This window comes from Ascaphus truei, chromosome 17 (genome assembly GCF_040206685.1).
Source record: "Ascaphus truei isolate aAscTru1 chromosome 17, aAscTru1.hap1, whole genome shotgun sequence".
NCBI lineage: Eukaryota > Metazoa > Chordata > Amphibia > Anura > Ascaphidae > Ascaphus > Ascaphus truei.
Window position 1 is genome coordinate 36,712,034 of NC_134499.1, and position 20,416 is coordinate 36,732,449.

At 41.3% G+C, this 20,416-nt stretch overlaps 1 protein-coding gene across 9 annotated transcripts in view; it reads right to left on the minus strand.

Annotated features, from left to right (window-relative positions):
• Window positions 1–14,399: 14,399 nt before the first annotated feature.
• SLMAP (sarcolemma associated protein) overlaps window positions 14,400–20,416 on the minus strand; it is a 92,727-nt gene continuing 86,710 nt past the window's right edge. For 6 of the 9 annotated variants that reach the window (XM_075574826.1, XM_075574827.1, XM_075574824.1 and 3 more), the window contains one exon: window positions 14,400–15,380. In XM_075574826.1, coding sequence (XP_075430941.1) covers window positions 15,291–15,380 — 90 coding nt within the window. In that variant the 3' untranslated portion in view covers window positions 14,400–15,290. Of the gene's footprint in view, window positions 15,381–17,744; window positions 17,835–20,416 lie in introns of all 9 variants that reach the window. The other 3 variants (XM_075574822.1, XM_075574823.1, XM_075574828.1) reach the window with 1 other exon arrangement.

The following is a 20,416-nucleotide window of genomic DNA, read 5'->3' on the forward strand; positions in this document are numbered from 1 at the left end:
TGCAGTCTCACAGGTTCCCCACTGCTCCTCCTCCTCCTCCCTTCCCACCTCCACTCCTTGGGCTTGTTCTTCCCTTGTTATTGGATTGTTGGCGCCACCTGCTGGATGCGTCTCCCAGGTACAGGAGATATGGGACAGGAGGGAGCTGACAGGTACGGTAGGACAGGAGGGAGCTCACAGGTACAGGTAGGACAGGAGGGAGCTGACAGGTACAGGTAGGACAGGAGGGACCTGACAGGTACAGGTAGGACAGAAGGAAGGTCACAGGTACAGGTAGGACAGGAGGGAGGTCACAGGTACAGGTAGGACAGGAGGGAGGTCACAGGTACAGGTAGGACAGGAGGGAGCTCACAGGTACAGGTAGGACAGGAGGGAGCTCACAGGTACAGGTAGGACAGGAGGGAGGTCGCAGGCACAGGTGGTCCATGGCACATGACGGCAGAGGACGCTGGACAGAGAGGAGGAGCAGGCAGGGTGGCGCAGACCCCTGGTATATAGGATTTGTAGGGATGTAGTTATTGCTTCCGCTGGGATATTCTGTGATATCACTGCCATTGAATCCTACATTATAACACAATATGCCTCTTACATTTCCATCACTGTACAGGCGGTCCTCGGTTATCCAACGGAATCCGTTCTGGAAGTAGCGTCGGAGAGTGAAACTGTTGAAAGCGAGTCCCATGTTAATCAGTGGCGGTGAGCGTAGGATAGCGTATTCCGGCATCGAAAAACAGCCCATAAGGGTTGCATTGTAAAGCGTTGGATATGCCATTCGTTGGAAAATGAAACGTTGGATAGTGATGACATGTGACCAATGTCATGCGACCTACATTTTACAAATTTTAAAATGGCTCACATTCACGCTTTTGGCGAAATTATCAATCATGTAAAAAAAAAACAGGTACAATTGCGCGTGCTTTTTTTTTTTTTTTTTAATGAAAGAAAAATAGTGACATTTTTAGGAAACTAGGCAATTTCCCCAAAATTAACAAAAAATATTTACAACTAAAATGGGACAAATCCCGTCCTTAAATAAAGAACAGAAATGCTACTTTTTCTTTTAATGGCGCCTCTGTCTGACTTGCTGATCTGCAGTCAGGCAGAATCTCTGAGCACCTCTCCTCTGTACCGCGTCACTTTCTACTCAGCAAAGGGTTAAGTCTCCGAGAAACGTCACACAGGTCCCTGCGGAGGAGTTGCAATTAGTAGCTGGAAGGTTTTGTGATCTGTGGGAAAACTGCACCAGGCAAAACATCAGGTGCTCGGGCGTCTCTCCGATGGGCTCTTTTCTGTGTATATTACACAGCTCAGCGATTAGGCCCATGTTTACTCAGCAGTGCTATTCCGCCATCTAACTCAAAAGCAAATGATTTGATTGTGCTTGGAGTGACTTTTTGCTATTTAACTTCTGCTTAGTTTCTCCTTTTCTGAGAAATGAGCAAAAATGCATTTTTCGCAAGACTGTTGCTAAATCTGCGACATGCGCCAGAATTTAGCGGGATTTAAAGGGCCGTGTAACCTGATGTCCATTTGCTTCTGTGTTGGAATTTGCAATGTACATTGTTTTTTTTTTGTTTTTTTTAATGCTTTGGGAAAGTTTCTGCGAATATAAATAAAACCGCCAATTCACCGGATTTGTGAAGATGTGCGAAAAATGTGCACATCTCCACTTATTTGTTTTATATTGACTGTTCCACTTTTTAATTGAAAGAAAAATATATTTATTTTTAGGCAGCCCCCCTTCTTTTCTGTATATATATATATATATATATATATATATATATATATATAATTGTTCTAACATTCCGTTCAAATAGCTTTTTTTGCAATGTTTAATCAATTCTGCACAGTTCCAGTACTTTTTTTTTAAGTCAATTCGACCACTGCTTACAGCTTGTGCTGCACGGAAATGTAATGTATTGTTAGTATTATTAGTATTACAGTACTTGGGCTAAGTAATACTAATTACAAGGCTTGGTCCCCGGAACCGCAGCATACAAAAAGAAATCGGCGTGTCTCCGGGGACAGTAAAAGCTTTGGCTACCCACGGAGAGATTTTGCCATGTGATGCCATGCTCTCTGTGCCCGGGACATACTTGAAAACGAGAGGTAACTCTCAATGTATTACTTCTGGTAAAACATTTTATAAATAAATAAATGGTCAGGATTCGAGAAAATCTGCAAAAAAAAAAACATTTAAAAAAAATTGCTATTTTCTGAAACCTCCCGTGTAACTCGCTGCACGTTTTGCATAGTCACTGGCTGGCAGTATACAGCTGGCTGAAATAGCTCCTAATGAAAGCACAAGCACACAGGTAACAGCAGAAAACAACGCTGTCATTTAGACAGTAATAAGAGGAAATTCCGGTTTGGTATTGTTATTTGAACACAAACATGTTGAAACATAAGTTACAGTAAGAACTCAGAATCAGTCGCCAGAAGATGTTCACAAAGAGAAGATAAGCGTTGACCAACCAATATATTGCACACGTCTTTTGGTAATGGTCTTAGGCCGCGTTCACACCGGGGTCTTTGCAACGCTGCATGCGCGCGCCTCTGTCTGCTGGGCGATGTGTGATCATCCCCAGCAGACGGAATGATCCGACACAAGGCGACATCCAGGAAGTGGGTGTGAGAGCAGGTGTGTGTGCGTGTGTGTGCGTGAGCATGTGCGTGTGTGTGAGAGCAGGTGTGTGTGCGTGTGTGTGTGTGTGTGCATGTGTTAGCAGGTGTGTGTGTGTGTAATTAGAGCAAGTTATCACAGCTAGTTTTATTTTACCGAGGTAATCGCGGCGCAGTGATTGCACGCGCGGGCAGCGGGACCTCAGCCTTACTGTCCCTTGAGGATTGCAGTTGGCCACTTTTGCCTTAGAGCTTTATCCCAAACAGCACAATAAATAATGAATATATATGATTGGAACAGAAAATGATGATAAGGGGTAAAGGGATTTTGAAATACCGTAAATAAATGCTGCCCTGATAATAGTAATTGCTCATTTCAGAAGTAATTTTGCTCTGCTATGGAGATCCTCCTTTTCTGCAGATAAGTTACTTTGTAGCCTTGCTCTCACTGGATGGTTGGTTGGATAGAGTAATAGTCATTCTTTAAGTATATTGTTGTGTGTTCATGTAGCTAGAGATTGTGCTGAGGAAAAGATGACGTTACAATTATCTCTCGCCTTTGTGTGGCCGATTGCTGAAAGATGCCTTTGATAAATGAAGGAGCAGGCATTCGGGCAGCTGATATTAAATTGTATGTTCGCAAACGTTCCAATGAGCATAAGGCACTTTCTACTTTGGGTTCAACGGAGGTCTGCAGGTGTGTCATAGTGTATACGACAGGTAGTCCCTGTACGGGCATTAGAACAGTCGACTGGTTGGTTCTCACATCTTATATTCTGATGGGTTACATCTCGAAACACAATACTTATAAAAGCCTAACTAAGTAACATCATATAGCAATGGGCAACATAGGGTGTCAAATAGGGTTTTTTTTTTTTTTAACCCCTTGAGAAAACTGACATGCAGATAATGCTCCACAAATGGTCACTTTATTTGTTGCAATGTTTTTATATTCGGTCAAAAGTAACTTGCTTTTGTGCACAGTGTTGGATTTCCTAGAGACACACATTACACAAACAGGAAGCGACACTGGTGTGTGCAGTAATAACCCATACCGCCGATTGCCAACTCGTACCCCGAATGCTGCCAAAAACAAGCTTGAAAACATTGCGTATGCTGAGCAACAAAGAACATTAGGGTTCAAAAAAAGATATTTAAAAAAGGAAGGTGAACCCTTTCCTGTTAATTACTGAAAGGAAGGAGGTTTTAGTCTTACAAAAACACAATACGGCCACCGTTTAATTCCCCAAGCAATGTGTTGTACAAATTAAGATAAAATAGAAGCAATTTTCTCATACACCCTCAGTTAAAATGTTTGGTATTAGTTACTGCAGGGGTTCTCAAGACCCCCACCCAACAGGTCAGGTTGTGAAGATATCCCAGCCTCAGCACACGTGGCTCAGTCAAAGTTTGTGCTGAAGCTGGGACTGATTGAGCCACCTGTGCTGAAGCAGGGACTGATTGAGCCACCTGTGCTGATGCAGGGATATCCTGAAAACCTGGAACTGTGTACAGCAGCTTCAAGGTTTCCGTCTTTATCAGCACAAAAGGTCAGGTATCGGATTGGGGTGGGGTCTGGGGTTGATAAGCCCTGGCTTACCGCATTCAACCCAGATATCGGTGATGCTTTTTGTGACCAAGTTACGTTTTCAATAATGAATCAATTACAAAATGACTGTGGACTTGACATCCGGTTACTCATAGTTGTGGGTTGACTGATCCATCAATTTTCTGACTTGCATACTATAAGTTTCTTCTATAGCGCTGACAGGGTACACAGCACTGCACGTAAGACTTTTCCTCATTCAGCAATATAAGTTTTGGTGCCTGAAGCACACGGAGGTAAAAATGACTTGCCCAAGGTCCCAAGGAATACTGAGATTTCAACTGGGTTCTCCCACTACAAAGGCAATGACATTCAAATCCTATGCCAAACTAGGTGTACATTACAGGAACAAATCCTCCCTAAGTCTGCTGGTGAGAAAGCGTATCGCACAGCAGATGCTAATGCCAATTATCGACTATGGGGGCATAGTATATGGCTCGGCACCCCAAACCCACCTTAGCAAATTTGACACCCTCTACTATTCAATATGCTGTTTTGTTCCCCAATGCAATTGCAACTGCAACACACATCACTGCAAAATGCTCAAAGAATGAAACCAGATTAAAGCAGCCTTCCATATTCCAGAGCACTGGAGTTTGTTAAGCAAGATAGCATGATCAACAGTATCAAAAGCCTTTGCAAAAATTAATGAGTTGTCCCAGTTTCATTCCACACTGGATTTCATTGCAAACTTTTAGCAGGGTAGTTACCGTGGAGTTTTTGGGGCAAACGCCAGAATGGAATTGGCTAAGGAAATTTGTCTTGGTGTAGTAATCACTTAATTGGTAGTGAACACATTTTTCCATTACTTTGGATAGTATTGGGAGAAGAGAGCTTGGCCTGTAGTTTTAGACCGTGTTTTTATCCCCACTTCTGAAGATTGGGACAACTCTGTCAGTTTTCCAGGTATTAGGGTTGTGGCCTGAAGACAATATAGAGTTGACTATGGAAGCAATTGGTTTGGCAATGGCTGGGGCACCAAGTCTTAGGAACTTAGATTGCAGTAAGTCAGGTCTACATTGGCTGCTTAGTTTTAATTTGAGGAGCGCTTGTGTAATCTCCTCTTCGGATACTAGGACAAATTGAAAATTGTGAGCAGTGTTGGGAGAGGGTGGGGCTATAGAGGTACTCACAGAATGAGCTTCATGTTTGTGGTTTGGGTTGTGTTTCGGTAATAAGTTAGTAGCACACCCCACAAAATAATCATTGAATGCATTTGCAATGTCAGTGGGATTTGTCAGAGTAATATCCTCCTTTAGTGATATTACTTGGTTGTTGATGGCTAGAAGGCTGGTATATATTGTGGATAACCTTCCAGAAGTTAGCTGGGTTTGATGTATTCTGGTGGAGATTGTCAGAGTAATGTTGTGTTTTGCATGCCTTGTTTGCCTTGTGCACATATTCCGCAGGCATCTGTAGTTATTAAGATCCTTGGTAGTGCCAATTACTTTGTAGCTTTTCCACAAGGCATCCCTAAGATGGTAGAGTGCTATAAGATCAGTTGTAACCACGGAAGGTGAGGCCCCCGTACCCTTATTCTGCGTAGTGGGGCATGGGTATCACAGAGTTTTAAGAGCTCGAATTGGAAATAGTCGAGGGCAGAATAAATGACATGATTATGATGGGTGTTATGATTCAACCAAGTTGACCAAAATACCTTTATGATTCTTCATAGATAAATTCCTGGTAGCACAGCTTGGGATGTGGTTTGGTGAACCTCAGAATGTTTTTATTTAAAGATCTTCATTGCAATCCCCATGGGCCTACAGTACATGACATCATGGGGCGTTTTTACTATGCTTTGCTCTGCCAGAAAATAGCTTAGCTAGAGCCCAATTACTTAAATGGACAATAAGGCATCTTCCGGTTTTGGTAAATGTCTTAAAGAACCATGCTGATTAGTAAACCCAGGCCTGTGTGCGTTGCCTGATCCTCAGCCAGTGAACGTAACTAACACAATTTCAAACGCCAGGCTGTGGTTTACAAGGTTCATATGGCAGAGTTGACACTCACTGAAAAGTTCCCATGGAAGATGTTCTACTGACTTGACTAATAAACAATTACTTCTTTTTAAAAAATTTTTTAAAGAAGATTCCTTTGCCCTGTATGGGCGGCACAGCAATGAACAGGTCAGAGAAGAGTGAAAATACTAATTAAAAATCAGGGTAAGGTGCATGCTGCTGATTAATGTCAAGATCTGCAAATCCTGTTGAAACTGGAAATAATTGCTTGGGAATCAGTTGGGGACTTCGATGTTGCATGTCTGCACAAATGTACTAATACGTCTTAAACACCGATTACCAGAACCTGGCAGATTGTATCTCACTAACTTTGTGGGAAAACATGTTTTTCAGCTCCAAGGAGTTCAGACTCAAGACACAATAATGAGCCTTTCATTACACATAAGAAAAACAATGCCGCCGTTTCAAAGCAGCACTGTTAGCTTAAAATAAAATTGCATTTCCTTCCTTTGTGCCACCTGCTTAATTCTTTTTCATGGCCTCTCATTGACAGACTACTCTGCAATGTAATATTTGGGTAATGTGTTGTGAACACTACTGGAAAGTGGTTCAACTGGTAATTGTTGAACATGAAATAACCTACCCTTTGGTTTATCCCTAGAATGTCTGCTCAAATTCTGACATTACAAAGCGGATCAATGAAATCTGCAGAACTGCAAAATACAACGGCAGCTCTGCCGTGATCATAGAACACAACTAGAAATGCCAACGTTTATACGCTATAAAAATGTATTTTTTTTTATTATATAACGTGTTACTTGTGTTCTACTTTAGGAAACTACTGGAAGAAAAATGATTCTGTGGCATATCATTTAAATGACTCCCAACAGATTAAGAGGACACTGGATGCGTTGTTTTCCCAAAACATTCTGGTCTTTGCCTTCCCTGAACTATGTTTATGAAACAAAAAAACGCTTCACTGAACACAAGAATAATGTGAGCTGTCCATCTTCAGTGAAGAATAACAAGTTACATTAGAAATTGTTTCTATTTATGTATGGAGCACATCTCCCCCTATGAATGTTGTATACCTGCTTATTCAGTGGCGTTTTATAGATGAAAATGCTTTAAGCCAATTTTCTACATATAGTAGTTACTAATTATCACTGGTTAGTTTAACAAATCACAGCGGATAGTGGCACCACTGCTTTCCAGTGGTCGGGATTATGACACTTGGTGACCCCCTGCTCCCGTAGCCAGTGTAAATGTTGTGGGGGACGCACACTTTTTTGATTTACAGAAATTCTATATTGTATATATTTATTGCCCGCTTCAGACAGTATATAAAAAAGAGAATGCACACAATGCGCACCAGGGATTAGGAATTGTCATTTATTAATAAAAATACACAAATACTGAGGGGATCCAACCCCACCTCAGTAGCAAATGTTACACTGCTCAGATCCAGTTAAAACATATAAACCCTGAGATGTCAATATCCCTAAACAGTATAACACATATAATACAATAAAAAACAAATGTAATCGTTTTATATAAAGCAATAATCCAAGATGGTTTAAAGTGAAACCGCCATAGAGGACTATTGATACAAAAAGGAACAAATGTAATCAGTTAATATAAAACAATAATCCAAGATGGTCTAAAGTAAAACCGCCATAGAGGACTAACAAGGGCTGACAGGGGGAGACGATAACTCACACTGAAGCAGAAATGCGGGTCCACGGTGACTGTATGAAGATCCGGATCAAGGGCCCGCAGGGATGGAAACACCCCATGTGCTTCACGCAGGCTCCGTCTCAGCCTGTCAGCAAACACGCGCAGGATGACCTGTCGTGACCTCTATGCGTTTCGCACTACGTGCTTCGTCAGATTATTGTTTTATATTGTTCATATGTTTTAACTGGATCTGAGCTGTGTAACATTTGCTACTGAGGTGGGGTTGGATCCCCTCAGTATTTGTGTATTTTTATTAATAAATGACAATTCCTAATCCCTGGTGCGCATTGTGTGCATTCTCTTTTTTTGTTTTTCAGCGTGTCCTCCCCTCTTTTAGGGGGGGGATCACCTTGAGGTGGGAGCTGTTAGGGAGACGCTCCACACACGTGCAGCAAAGGGATTCTCCATTACTAATCACCTGTAGCACGAGCGCTGAACATCCTGTATTACCTGCTTTCAGACAGTATATTATAATTACAGATTCTGGTTTTCATGACCCCCATCTTTTCATTATATTAAAAAAAAAAATGTTTATCAGTGTAAATAGGGGAAAAATGGACACATTTGCATTTGGTATTTATCTGTGCACTTTTTTTTAGCTTCCATCCTTCCTTTTTGTTGCCTTTGTATCACATCTGTGGCTGGCTTCCTACTAGAGGTGTAAGTCCATAAGAAAGTATATTTCATTTGTTTGTTTTTTTTAATCGGTTTTAGCTGGAAGGGCAAGATGAGTGTTTTTTCTCAGTTAGACCTAAAACTGGAATCCCTATATAGAATGACTCCCTCAGTCTTTCAACCCTGATTGCTCTTTAGAAGCTGAAGACCCACACAGAATAGACACTGGTTTGGTTTCTTCCCCACATACTTCTAAACTGTTTCCTGGAAGTGATTGATTCAATATATTTAATTTCATTACCATACAGTACATCCACCGTGCGCTCCTCCAAACCGGACAACAAAATAAGATAAGCGCTTTTAAAAGATATATCCAATATAACCTTTTCATGAAAGAAATGTAAAGAATGTTGAAGTCACAGCAGCAGCAGCGATGTGCTGTAAAATGGGTATGAGGGCACTGTAATACCACTATTAACCAGCGCTGGGTTTGTAGGCATTTGTGGAGCTCTGGTAGTTATCCATTAAACTGCAATAGTGCTGATCAGGGAACCATGGCACAAACTACCATTGAAGTAATTTAATAAATAACTCCCATAGTAGCAAATAGTAAAGTAATAGATACATCTGCTGATCGTGTGGTCTCCATACTGTCATTTCTTTTTGTACCAGTTGCTTTAGGATTTCAGAAAAATAATTGTGTTTGTGATCACAAGGGATATTCTCCAACACTTGAAAACGTATTATGTATTACTTCCTGGTAAAACATTTTATATAACACAGCTCAAAGTACACATTTTTCCCCCAATGGACAGGCGTTACAATGCCTATTACAGTAATGAAAAACAATGATGCCCAATCACAGGGAATAATAGATCACAATGGTAATATATGTATATTATGTTTACCTTTTTATCCAGATGCATATATATTATTAGCATGGTTGTGAATCATTAAGTGATCTGGAGGTGTGAAATGTGTGTTCTGTTTTATTCCAGTGGTTTATACCCAAATTAGTGAGCCACCTTATTTCACAATGCAATGTATAAAGCAACGGGTAGCCAACTACAGTCCTCAAAGGCCACCAATAGGTCAGGTTTTATGGATATCCCCACTTCAGCACAGGTGACTGTCAATGACTGAGACACTGATTGAGCCATCTGTGCTGAAGCAGGGATATCCCCAACACCTAGCCTGTTGGTGGCCCTTGCGCACTGGAGTTGGCCTGGTATAAAGTCTGTGTAAAATATGTTTCAACAACTTTTGATGCATATCAACCCCATATACATGCAGCCACACCACAGATGCACTGTAAGAAAACAGCAATCTGCATGGTCTTTGCCTTTCTGTATTTTCATATATAACCTAATTGGAAGCGGTTCCTCATTGCATTAAGGTTTTATTTTTACGAAAGTTCAGACTAGATGTCCATGAGAGATTGGGCATCCCATTTATTACCTAGCACTGTGGTACACTGTGCCTGCCGTTATGTTTCACAAGCTGCTCTACACTCCATGAATGATCTACAATAACATGGATCACGAGCCCATATCTGCTGCCCAGGTGAGGTTATTCCACAGCCCTTCAAACAGAACTACTGTAGTTTACTCATAACTGGATGACAAGGAGCATCTAAAACATCATCTTCTAATGTACAGTCCAGAAAAGGAGACCCTGTAGTGCAAAAAGAGGAAAGCCAAACAGGAAATGCCCCATTCTGTTGAAGGAACTCACAAGATTGCTTCTAATCTAAAAACCAAAATAACAGCGGAGAAGGAACGGACAGCCACAGGATGTGATGTCTTTACTTCCTATATGTGGAACTCTATCGCCCACGTATGTTGGGACTCCATTTGTGAAGAAAAGTTGCAGAAAGCAAACTGTGTAAATCCACTTTAATTAAAAAAAAATGTATAAAACCCACATGCACTGGGCACTCACAAATTGGAAGATAGTATAGGGCGGTTGAGAGTACACCCGACTGAGCTGTGGCACCTCTGTCGCTCCGGTGTGTGCGGCTCATAGTCCGAATCCACTTCCGTGTCACATGTTGGAAAAACTCCTCTCACGTTGCATGAATTGATCTAGAAGACTACCTTAGCTTGCAGCAAGGCTCTCACACATTCACCCCTGATGAAGCTCTAACGAAACACATAAGGAGAACGTATGAGCCCAGCTACACAATAAAGCAGTATTCCAGCTGATCAATCTAAGAAACGAGAAAGGAGATATTCCATCACGTACCACTCAAGTGGATATGGACTGTTAGCCATGCACACACCGGAGCGAAAAGTGAGCAAGGAAGACACCTCCATCACAGCTCAGGCTGCGTCCACACACCCCCCCCATCACGCAAAACCTTAGATCACAAATCTCGCAAGTACAGGTGCGTGTGACGTCACACGCGCCTGTACTATGTCCGAGACCTTGGTGTAGCGCACTTGAGAGCACAACCGACTATCTTCCAATTTGTGAGTGCCCTGTGCATTTGTTTTTAGACATTTTTTTTTATTAAAGTGGATTTAAACGGTTAGCTTTCTGCAACTTTCCTTCACATATGTAGTCCGAAATACGTGGGCGATAAGCGTTCCACATATAGGAAGTAAAGTCATCCCATCATGTGGCTGTCGGTTACTTCTCTATTTGTAGTCCAAAGCCCAAAAGAACAACAATGTTGGGAGTTCCTTCAAAGGAATGGGGCATTCCCTGTTTCTCGATCCGATTACACTGTCATGTTTTTTGTCTTTCCAGTTTTATACTCTATTATAGATTCTCCTTTATCTGGACAATATATTTTCTCTCTGGGTGAGTATGTGAACCTCAGCTGGAGGGACAGATAAGACTTCTACTATTACTTTTGTATATACAGTATATGCATCAGTTATTTGTTGCAGAGTTTTAGATATTTTCCTAAAGCTTCTACTGTACTACAGCTTTCTCGTGTCTCCTTATAGATCAGTATCCATCATCAAGATAAACAATATGGTGCAAGGTACCATGGACTAAACTTAAACACGCCAGTGACCTTGCACACATGAATCTTGTTACTGTGAATATTTTTCTCCACAAGTAAACTTCTCCATCTGTTGTGTTTGCACGTTTAACAAAAGCTATATACTGTACAGTATATATTTTTATTAGAGATTGTATTTTCACACTTCATTATAGTTTACATAAGTCCTGTTTACACGGCTAATTTTCTAAATTTATGTTGCCGATTGTTTAATCCAAAACTTTTCAATGAGTGTGCATATGGCACAGTTGGTGTGCCAATAGCCATTATAGCTGCAATAAGTAGATCCAAACTTAAACTAATACAAATAGGGTACGTGCCAATTTCTTCTGATGCCTTACAGAACACCGCATGCTTCAGGCAAGTTTATGTATCAGTTAAACCACTAATTGTTGCAGTGGGAACAGGACCATTGAGCATATTGTCTCTAGCACAATGTATGCATGTAGAGAGCTGGTTAAACCAAACGTCAAGTTGTGGCAAAAGTAAACATGAAATGCAAAAACAGTTTAAATATTAATAGCACTCAAGAGGCATTTAAAGAATACAAAAATCCGCAGACCAAAAAACACAGGGGACTTTGTCACTACAGATTTTAAAAAGAAATTCAATTGACTCAGAGTAAAGTTATTTATTAAATCATGCACATCACATTTGTTAGTGCAAATAGTTTAATCTGTGCTCCAGAAATTCTATGGAACTTTTTATATCTTTACAAAATAGATTTAAAACAATTATTTACTTTAAAAAAATGTAATTCTGAAGTTCAGCATCTCAGAACAATATTTGCAATAACCTATATACAAGAGGTACCGAGTACCACTGGCATATGAGTGTTGTGGTTGGGTGGCTTGCTGTGATGGAAAGAATGGTGAAATGAAAGAGGGCATATCACTTTCTACAAGTCCCTTACATACTGAAGTCTCACACAGATTGAAAATCTTCCCCCCCAGCAAAACCAAATACCCTCAAGAAGAACTTTCACTGAAGCCCCCTTTCTATACCTCACAAAGCATATTACCCTATATATTCCTATGTACTGTAAACGATCATATAGATTTGTCTATTTTTAGACAGTCTTAAGCCAGTTCAAAGTCTCTACAGCAGTGGTAGCCAACTCCAGTCAAAGGTCACCAACAGGTCAGGTTTTCAATATATCCCTGCTTCTGCACAGGTGGCTCAAGCAGTGGCTCACCTGCGCTGAAGCAGGAAAATCTTAAATACCTGACCGGTTGGTGGCCCTTGAGGACTGAACTTGGCTACTCCTGGTCTACAGTATACAATTAAGCTGAAGGCAACATACTGTACTGCCTTGTTCTGCCAACTCTTTGTAACTGACACTAAGGGCTATAATCAGCCAAAGCAGGCGATCTGGCAGTATTTGGACGAAATTCGCAGTTAAGTTCAATACAGAATTTTGTCTGAAAAAGTCCTGATCTGCTGCTTGGGCAGATATAGAATAAGCCCCATTTAAAACAGTGGTTCACAGCCCCTCTCTTCGAGGGGCACGGCCATTCAAGATGTCTAGAATAACTAATGATTTTGCAAACACACACAAATGGTAACATGACTTTCGTATTGTTTGGTCTTGCTGGGGCACCATGATGATAGGAGTGGGAACCTTCTTAAAATGCATCTCGTTTTAGCACTCATTATGGAAAGAATTAAGCTTTTTGCACTTCTGTGGTGTTCATTACCAGGCATCTCTCTAAATCATAATGTATTGTATGAAGACCAGAGCGGGAAAACAAGAAACTGGATGTGTGGCAGGAATGATCTAGTAATCCCGCTTTTAAGAATATCAACCAAATCATTTGATTCCATTACTGTGAATATCTTGCACTGCAAAGTTGTATTCTTGTACTATGTACGCTGTAGTCATGTGGTTGGTCACAATAACAGATAATGAGATGCACATCAAAGCATCATGGACATTCTGAAAGCGCTAGTGATGCTGTAGCATTACAAGACAAAGGTGAGGAATGGGAATGAGTGATACTGCTAAATATTTGGAAACACTAACGTAAGCTTATATTGTAGTAGCATTCCTCTATACAAGGGGTGGCCAACTCCAGTCCTCAAGGGCCACCAACAGGTCAGGTTTTCTAGATATTCCTGCTTCACCACAGGTGGGTCAATCAGTGAGTGGCTGAGTCTTTGACGGAGCCACTGATTGAGCCACCTGTGCTGAAGCAGGGATATCCTGAAAACCGGACCTGTTGGTGGCCCCTGAGGACTGGAGTTGCATACCCCTGCTCTATAATCTCTGTAATGCAAATACCACAAGATGTGCTATCTGGTCATTTTTACCACATCTCTTATCTGATGGTAAACTAATTCATAATTACCTTACTGCTATGGCAACCAATGTAAAGAACGAGTGTGGATCTAACCCTCTCCAAAATGTTCAGCAGGTTGCTCAGATAAGAATTTGGTTTGACCACTTCTACAGACCAAAGGCCACATACATTTGCACTCAAAGGTGTTTTATCAAGAGCCAAAGAATAACAAATGTACAACAGTTCCATACATTTATTTAGTAAAGCTGTCTTGCATTTTTAGGAAAGTGTCACAAAAATGACAACTGAACCTTTATCACAATTTAAAAAAAAAAAAAAAACACAAAACCTATGTACTGTATATACAAAAATGGTCCTAAAACGTCACTTTGGCCCTTGATAAACTACCCAAACTGTTTTGATTGGTAAATGAAATCTACCCCTAGCTTCCCAGCATCGCAGTGAAATGAATACAAGTATTTTGCACCGAAAATACCTAGCTTATGTGCTGTTCTAAATCCCCATTACATTGCCTGCCAATCAAAGCTTATATAAAGACACAATCAATCTTTCTCCTCTGACAATTTAATATACACATTTCAGTAACATCAGTAAAGAGAATGGTTTCCTGGGTTTTTACCCTCCAAAAACACTTTGAATAAATGCAATACAATATATTACATTCAAAACGAAATAAAAATAATTGGCTGGATCACTATGTGATTGAATTGCATGGCTACAACAGGGGATATATGAACACAAACATCAGATGGTGCTACAAGTGCTGTGGAAATGTGAAGTGGTAGAGAATTTCACACACGCATACATACAACTCTTATGCTGGAAGATAAAATGAAACAGAGTTCCCATTAACGGGCACGGAAAGAGAGGTTGTCTCTTTAAAATGAGCTTGTGCCGGACAGCTCTGTGATAGATGCACAGTAACAGCAAAGACATATTTACGGCATGTATTAGATCAGAGACTGACAGGCCACTGCGTAGCCTTCCACTAATCCGAAGTGTGGGTTTCTTTTTTTTTTTGGCATAGGTATCCAATCATTTGAAAGGTATTTCATTTTAACCCTTTACAATGAGATTCTAGAGTAAAAGCAGGCACAAACCCAAACATCATAAATAATTTGGTACCAAGAAGCCTGCTTGAGGCCACCATAACAGTATTTCCAACCCCACCAAACTAATTTAAAAATTACATGAAAAATTGCAAGCAAAATGTTGCCTATAGTAGATAGAAGTCACACTTTTATTCCCCTGTTATAGACAAATACATATATATTACAATTTTAAGCGATGGCCCTACTGCTGTACTCTTTCAGAGTTTTGTGGTTTTGAAGAGGTAAAAAGGAAGATTAAGGATCTGTTTTGTTTTTTTGTCGTCTCCAACATGTAAGCAATGCCAGCTTTAATGGGGGACGGTACATGGCTTGGAAAGCAGCTTTTCAGGGTGCGCCTCTGGTGAGGCCAGGATACAGCATTACTGCAGTCACGGCAACCAGCGCTGCCATCACAGAAATCCAAGGCCACGGTCTCTGCAGGGGGAGAGAAGAGGTTTCTTTCAACTTCCATGAATGAGATAAAGCGCTCAGTTCCTGAGAGGCCCCCTGCTTCCCACCATCAAAACGACCTTGAGCTGTCATTGGCTTCACAATGGGTAACCCGATCCCCTTTAACCTGACTGATGGGTCTTTAAAAAAAAAAAACCCCCCAAAAGGATTTTGAAGCTTGATCATGGTAAAGCTACTTAATGAATTAACCTGTTTGTTGCTGGGAGTGTCAGGGAAGTGGTACGTTGCCATCCAGTGCATGCAATCTCTGGACTATTTGATCGTTTAAATACCATCCCAATTAGGTCTGAGCTGTAATTTGGAATAGAGATGGATTACTGCACTTCCAGCGGAGGGCTGCCAAGTACTGCAACTGTGCAATGATTCTTCAAATACACAGTCTCCTGCTTACCATATTCTGATGAGGGAGGGCCCAGGGGATTCCCTAGTTGGGCCTAAAGTGCCAATAAAACCCCATCTCCCACACGAGGGTGCACCATTGGTTAAAAGAAACTCCAGGAGGTAAAAAGTGTTAAAAGAACAGTTCATATTGCAGGATGTCTAAACGAGATCCAATACTACCACTACTATAACTTCTCAGTATCGTTTAGGGCAGGGGGTGGCCAACTCCAGTCCTCAAGAGCTAGCAACAGGTCAGGTTTTCAGGATATCCCTGCTTCAGCACAGGTGGCATAATCAGTGGCCCAGTCAAAGACTGAGCCATATGTGCTGAAGCAGGGATATCCGTAAACCCTGAACTGTTGGTGGCCCTTGAGAAATGGAGTTGGCCAATCAAAACTGAACCACTGATTGAGCCACCTGTGCTGAAGCAGGGATATACTGAAAACCTGACCTGTTGCTAGCTCTTGAGGACTGGAGTTGGCCACCCCTGGCCTAGGCAGTTAGCAAGAAACAGAGCATGTGACGCGAGACTTCCCGACACAGCAAACAGGGGGTAAAAGGAGAGTACTTTTCTCTCATCACATACTCCTATATTTTAATACATATTGATTGGGTGGTTCTTTCCACAAAATGTATAGACACTCGTGGTGTGCCACGCTCCCGTCATCTTTATTGATCCACGTTCGAGTATTTACTGCATTGCCGGCACAAACCAGACGGGGTGGGGGGGAGGTAGGAGAGAAACAAAACTTTAATACTTCAACAGTATTAATGCTTTAAGGAAAAGATTACACAGATGAAGCATTGAGAAATTAGGCAGGCTTCTTAAGTCGATTTACAATTGAATCTTGTAAAAAAGTACTAATCAATTAAAAAACGGGCATTACTGTGGGGATGAACCAAAAGCAACCGCTGATTTTCATGGGAAAATAAGAAAATACCCCCTTCTAACCAACACTACACAGTATCACCAATGAGTTATACACTTGGTCCCCAAAAGCATTTACTTAGGAAAAACCGCTACGCGCACAGAGGTGAAGGGAATAAGGATTCTGTGCGTGCCGGTTGCGGTCACTTCCACCAAGGGAAGTCCAACTCTCCAAAAACGTTCTCTCTATGGGTATCTCAAGGAGGAGAGTAGGGAGTGCCATCTATCAGTAGACTAGCAGTGTGAGTTAGATGCTGGAAGTGTATGTGGGAAGCAAGACCTTCAGGATCTCCTGGTCATAACCAGAAGGCGCTTTAATGAGGCTGTAAATGTGTAGTTACTCAGTACTGCTTAATAATGTAGTAAATCAGAATTAGCAGTTGAGAGTTGCTACGTTATCCTCTGCACACAGTTTTTTTGTCCAGCACTGCCAAAGTGTTGCAGGTGTACGAAATATTAAAGGGATTAAAGCTGGATGTACGCGGTGCACATGTCCTACCCGATTGAATCAGATACCAGTACAGCACTGCAGCACTTCTCAAAGCTTCTCTTACTTAATGCTAAACACAAATGAGTTATTAACAGACAATGAGGCACATGTTACATTGAACTTAAGTCAGTTTTTAGTACAGAAGGAAACAGACAGATGTTAGATCCGGGGCGGGCAACGCCAGTGCTCAAGGGCCACCAGCAGATCAGAGTTTCAGGATATCCATGCTTCAGCACAGGTGGCTTAATCAGTGGCTCAGTCAAAGACAGGGCCACCTGTGCTGAAGCAGAAATATTCTTAAAACCTTACCTGTTGGCGGTCCTTGAGGTCAGGAGTTGCCCACCCCTGTGTTAGATGATTAGTATCCCCTTTGGACATTTCGTTCACAAAAAGGTGGCATCTTGCGTGAAGAGCTTGCCGTGGGTTACTCATTCTGTGGCATTACCTTACCATGCACTAGTGTTAAAACGGATGGGACATGTAGGTGAGTAGTGAAGGACAGACATTGACCGAACAGTAGTGCTTGTACCTTTCTCTACCACAATAGGCCGTAACACCAATACAGGAAAGCCAGGACTAGGCCGAAGAAAATGGCTGGGACGGGTAGTGATACGGAAGGCTAAAGAAGGGAAGGGATATTAGAAATCATTTAGGTGCTAAAAAAAAAAAAATAGGTATGATTTTGATGGGTCAAAGCTTGATTTGAATCTGTTCAGTGCTATAGAAGTCTGCGGTACATTACAGTGCAGAATGCTAGAGAACTGAAGGCAAGATAAAAAGTTTTTTTTTAAATCAGGAAAGGGTCATTCAAAGTGACATCGAACACAATATTTGCCAAGAAATATCCACTTAAAAACTAATTTGAATCAGATTGTCAATATTTTAGGGTAATTAAGTTCTAAAACGCCTTGATGTTAATTGTCTCTTCTCCAGTTATGCTATTTAAAGAACACTGGACAGGTTGAACTTTTTTTAAATCGTTATTTTTCTCCTGTGCTTCTCCGATTTACCAAAAGTTTGCGTAATAACTATTTAACATCGCTTTAGGGATCAGTGGAAATGACAGGAACCTCATTTTCCTGCTTGTTTAACCCTTATCGAGCCAACTGAATTTGCAGTAGGCTAGACATGATACACATCACAGGAATGAGCATCTTAAGAGCTCAAGCTTTGCAGCTCTAGCCTAACTCAAGAAATAAGTTTTCAAGGGCTCGAATAAGTCACCGTCTCCAGATGTCTACCAGGCAAAGTATGCATAGTACATTATACTGTACCTGCATGGTTCAACTGTCTAACTCAGGTGTGCTCAACTCCAGTCCTAAGGCCTTCCCCACCCCCAACAGGTCAGGTTTTCAGAATAATCCCAGCTTCAGCACAGGTGGCTCAATCAGAGGTTCAGTCGATGACGAGGCTCTGATTGAGCCACCTGTGCTGAAGCAGGGATACCCTGAAAACCTGACCTGTTGGGGGGGGGGGGGGCACTTGAGGACTGGAGTTGAACACACATGGTCTGAACTACAACATAACTGGAGCAATATTAAACCAAGACAAACAGCCAAGCTCAGAGTCAAAGTTCAGCTCACAGTTTTGTAGTACAGAGATTTCCACTGTCCGTGTTCTTAATAAAAAAAAAATGCTACAAAAACTGATGTAACATGCAAAAATGCTTTTGACATGATTAAAAGAAGAAAGCCATTACAGCTCACAAGTCAAATAATATTTTCACGTGTTTATGAAATGGGCACAACTGTATATGAAATGCATATAGGTTTACAACAGAGCCACATCATTAGAAAATTTGGGTACCAGTGGATGGATTCAGATTTTGGTATTTTCAAACGTCTAAATTATGTTAGATGTCTTTCTCCAGAATTTGCTCATCAACCCATAAAGTGAAGGAGTGATTAGAAAGCCCCGATCACCTTGGTTAGTCAAATCGTAACAAGTACCCAGGAAAAATGATTCAGAGTTTAATGTTAACCCAACACACAAAACAAGAGGCATTGCATTTTGCTATGGAAAATAGAACAAAACTATTATCTGTATGACAGCATTATGAAAGAATCAGAATTGCTGCATGCCATATTTTTTCTGCACTATTAAAGTGTAAGATTGGGGATACAGTCATTGTCCCACAGAACAAAAGCAGACACGCTTCATTAAACTTTTGTGTAGTAATCATCATGCAATAAAAGGCACATCCACTGTAGTGTGGTAACATCCTACCGTACTTACATCAGAATTATGACTGTACCACTGTTTTTTGGGGCCTTAACCTGAGACACTGTTGAGGTTCACATCTACCTTCTACAAGACATTTGACCCCCAGAGAGTACTACAATAGGGCGTGCTCTGCTAGTAGCAGATGCATTAAGATTGCTTATTCCCATCATGTCACACCACCAAAAAATAGGCAATGGACTGTGACTAAATTATGCAATACATTTAAAAAGGTGAGCAAGTTAAGATGCCAGGTAAACCCAAACTGCACCTTCTACCCCTCCTGTTTTCTGCGAGAACATGTTTTCAGTGATTTCTAATCCCTATGTTGCCGGGTATTACAGACGCAGAGGTTGCTCATGCATTTTTCACCAAGACAAAACCATTTTACAAAATCCACGTGCAAGCTAATGAGTGCGCACAGGTCTTCCGCGTTCAAGCATGTGTCCCTTGGATGAGGCAGACAAGAATAACAAAATAAGCCCACAAAAGGACAACATAGAAACAAGGTATGGATTTTGTACATTTGTAGGTTGTCTGTTCAAACTCATTCATGTCAAAAAATCAGGAAAGATTTGGTCATTTACAAATAAACATGTAACAGAAGCAAATCACGTTATTTTATTTTTTATGGGATTTGAACCAGGGATCTGACCCTCCTTTCCAGCTCCAGGGACCTACAGGATCCAGAGATACATACTAGGGAAGTTCCTGGCGGTGATGCAAGGGGATTTAAATGGCCACCTAATAGAAAGCCTCAAACAATGCTGCGAATTCCTACTGGAGCGAGGGACCCACAAGATTTATGTGACCCTTTTGCTGCCCCAGGAGGGGCTTTCACACCAATCATGTCCCTGGTCTGGAATCCCAGGGAAGATCTTGAGAAGATCAAACTCATCCAATGTTTCAGTTGACCATGCTCCAAATGGTTCGTTTAAGCCCTGTAGAAATGCATTGGTCAAGCATAATGTTCACGGTCAT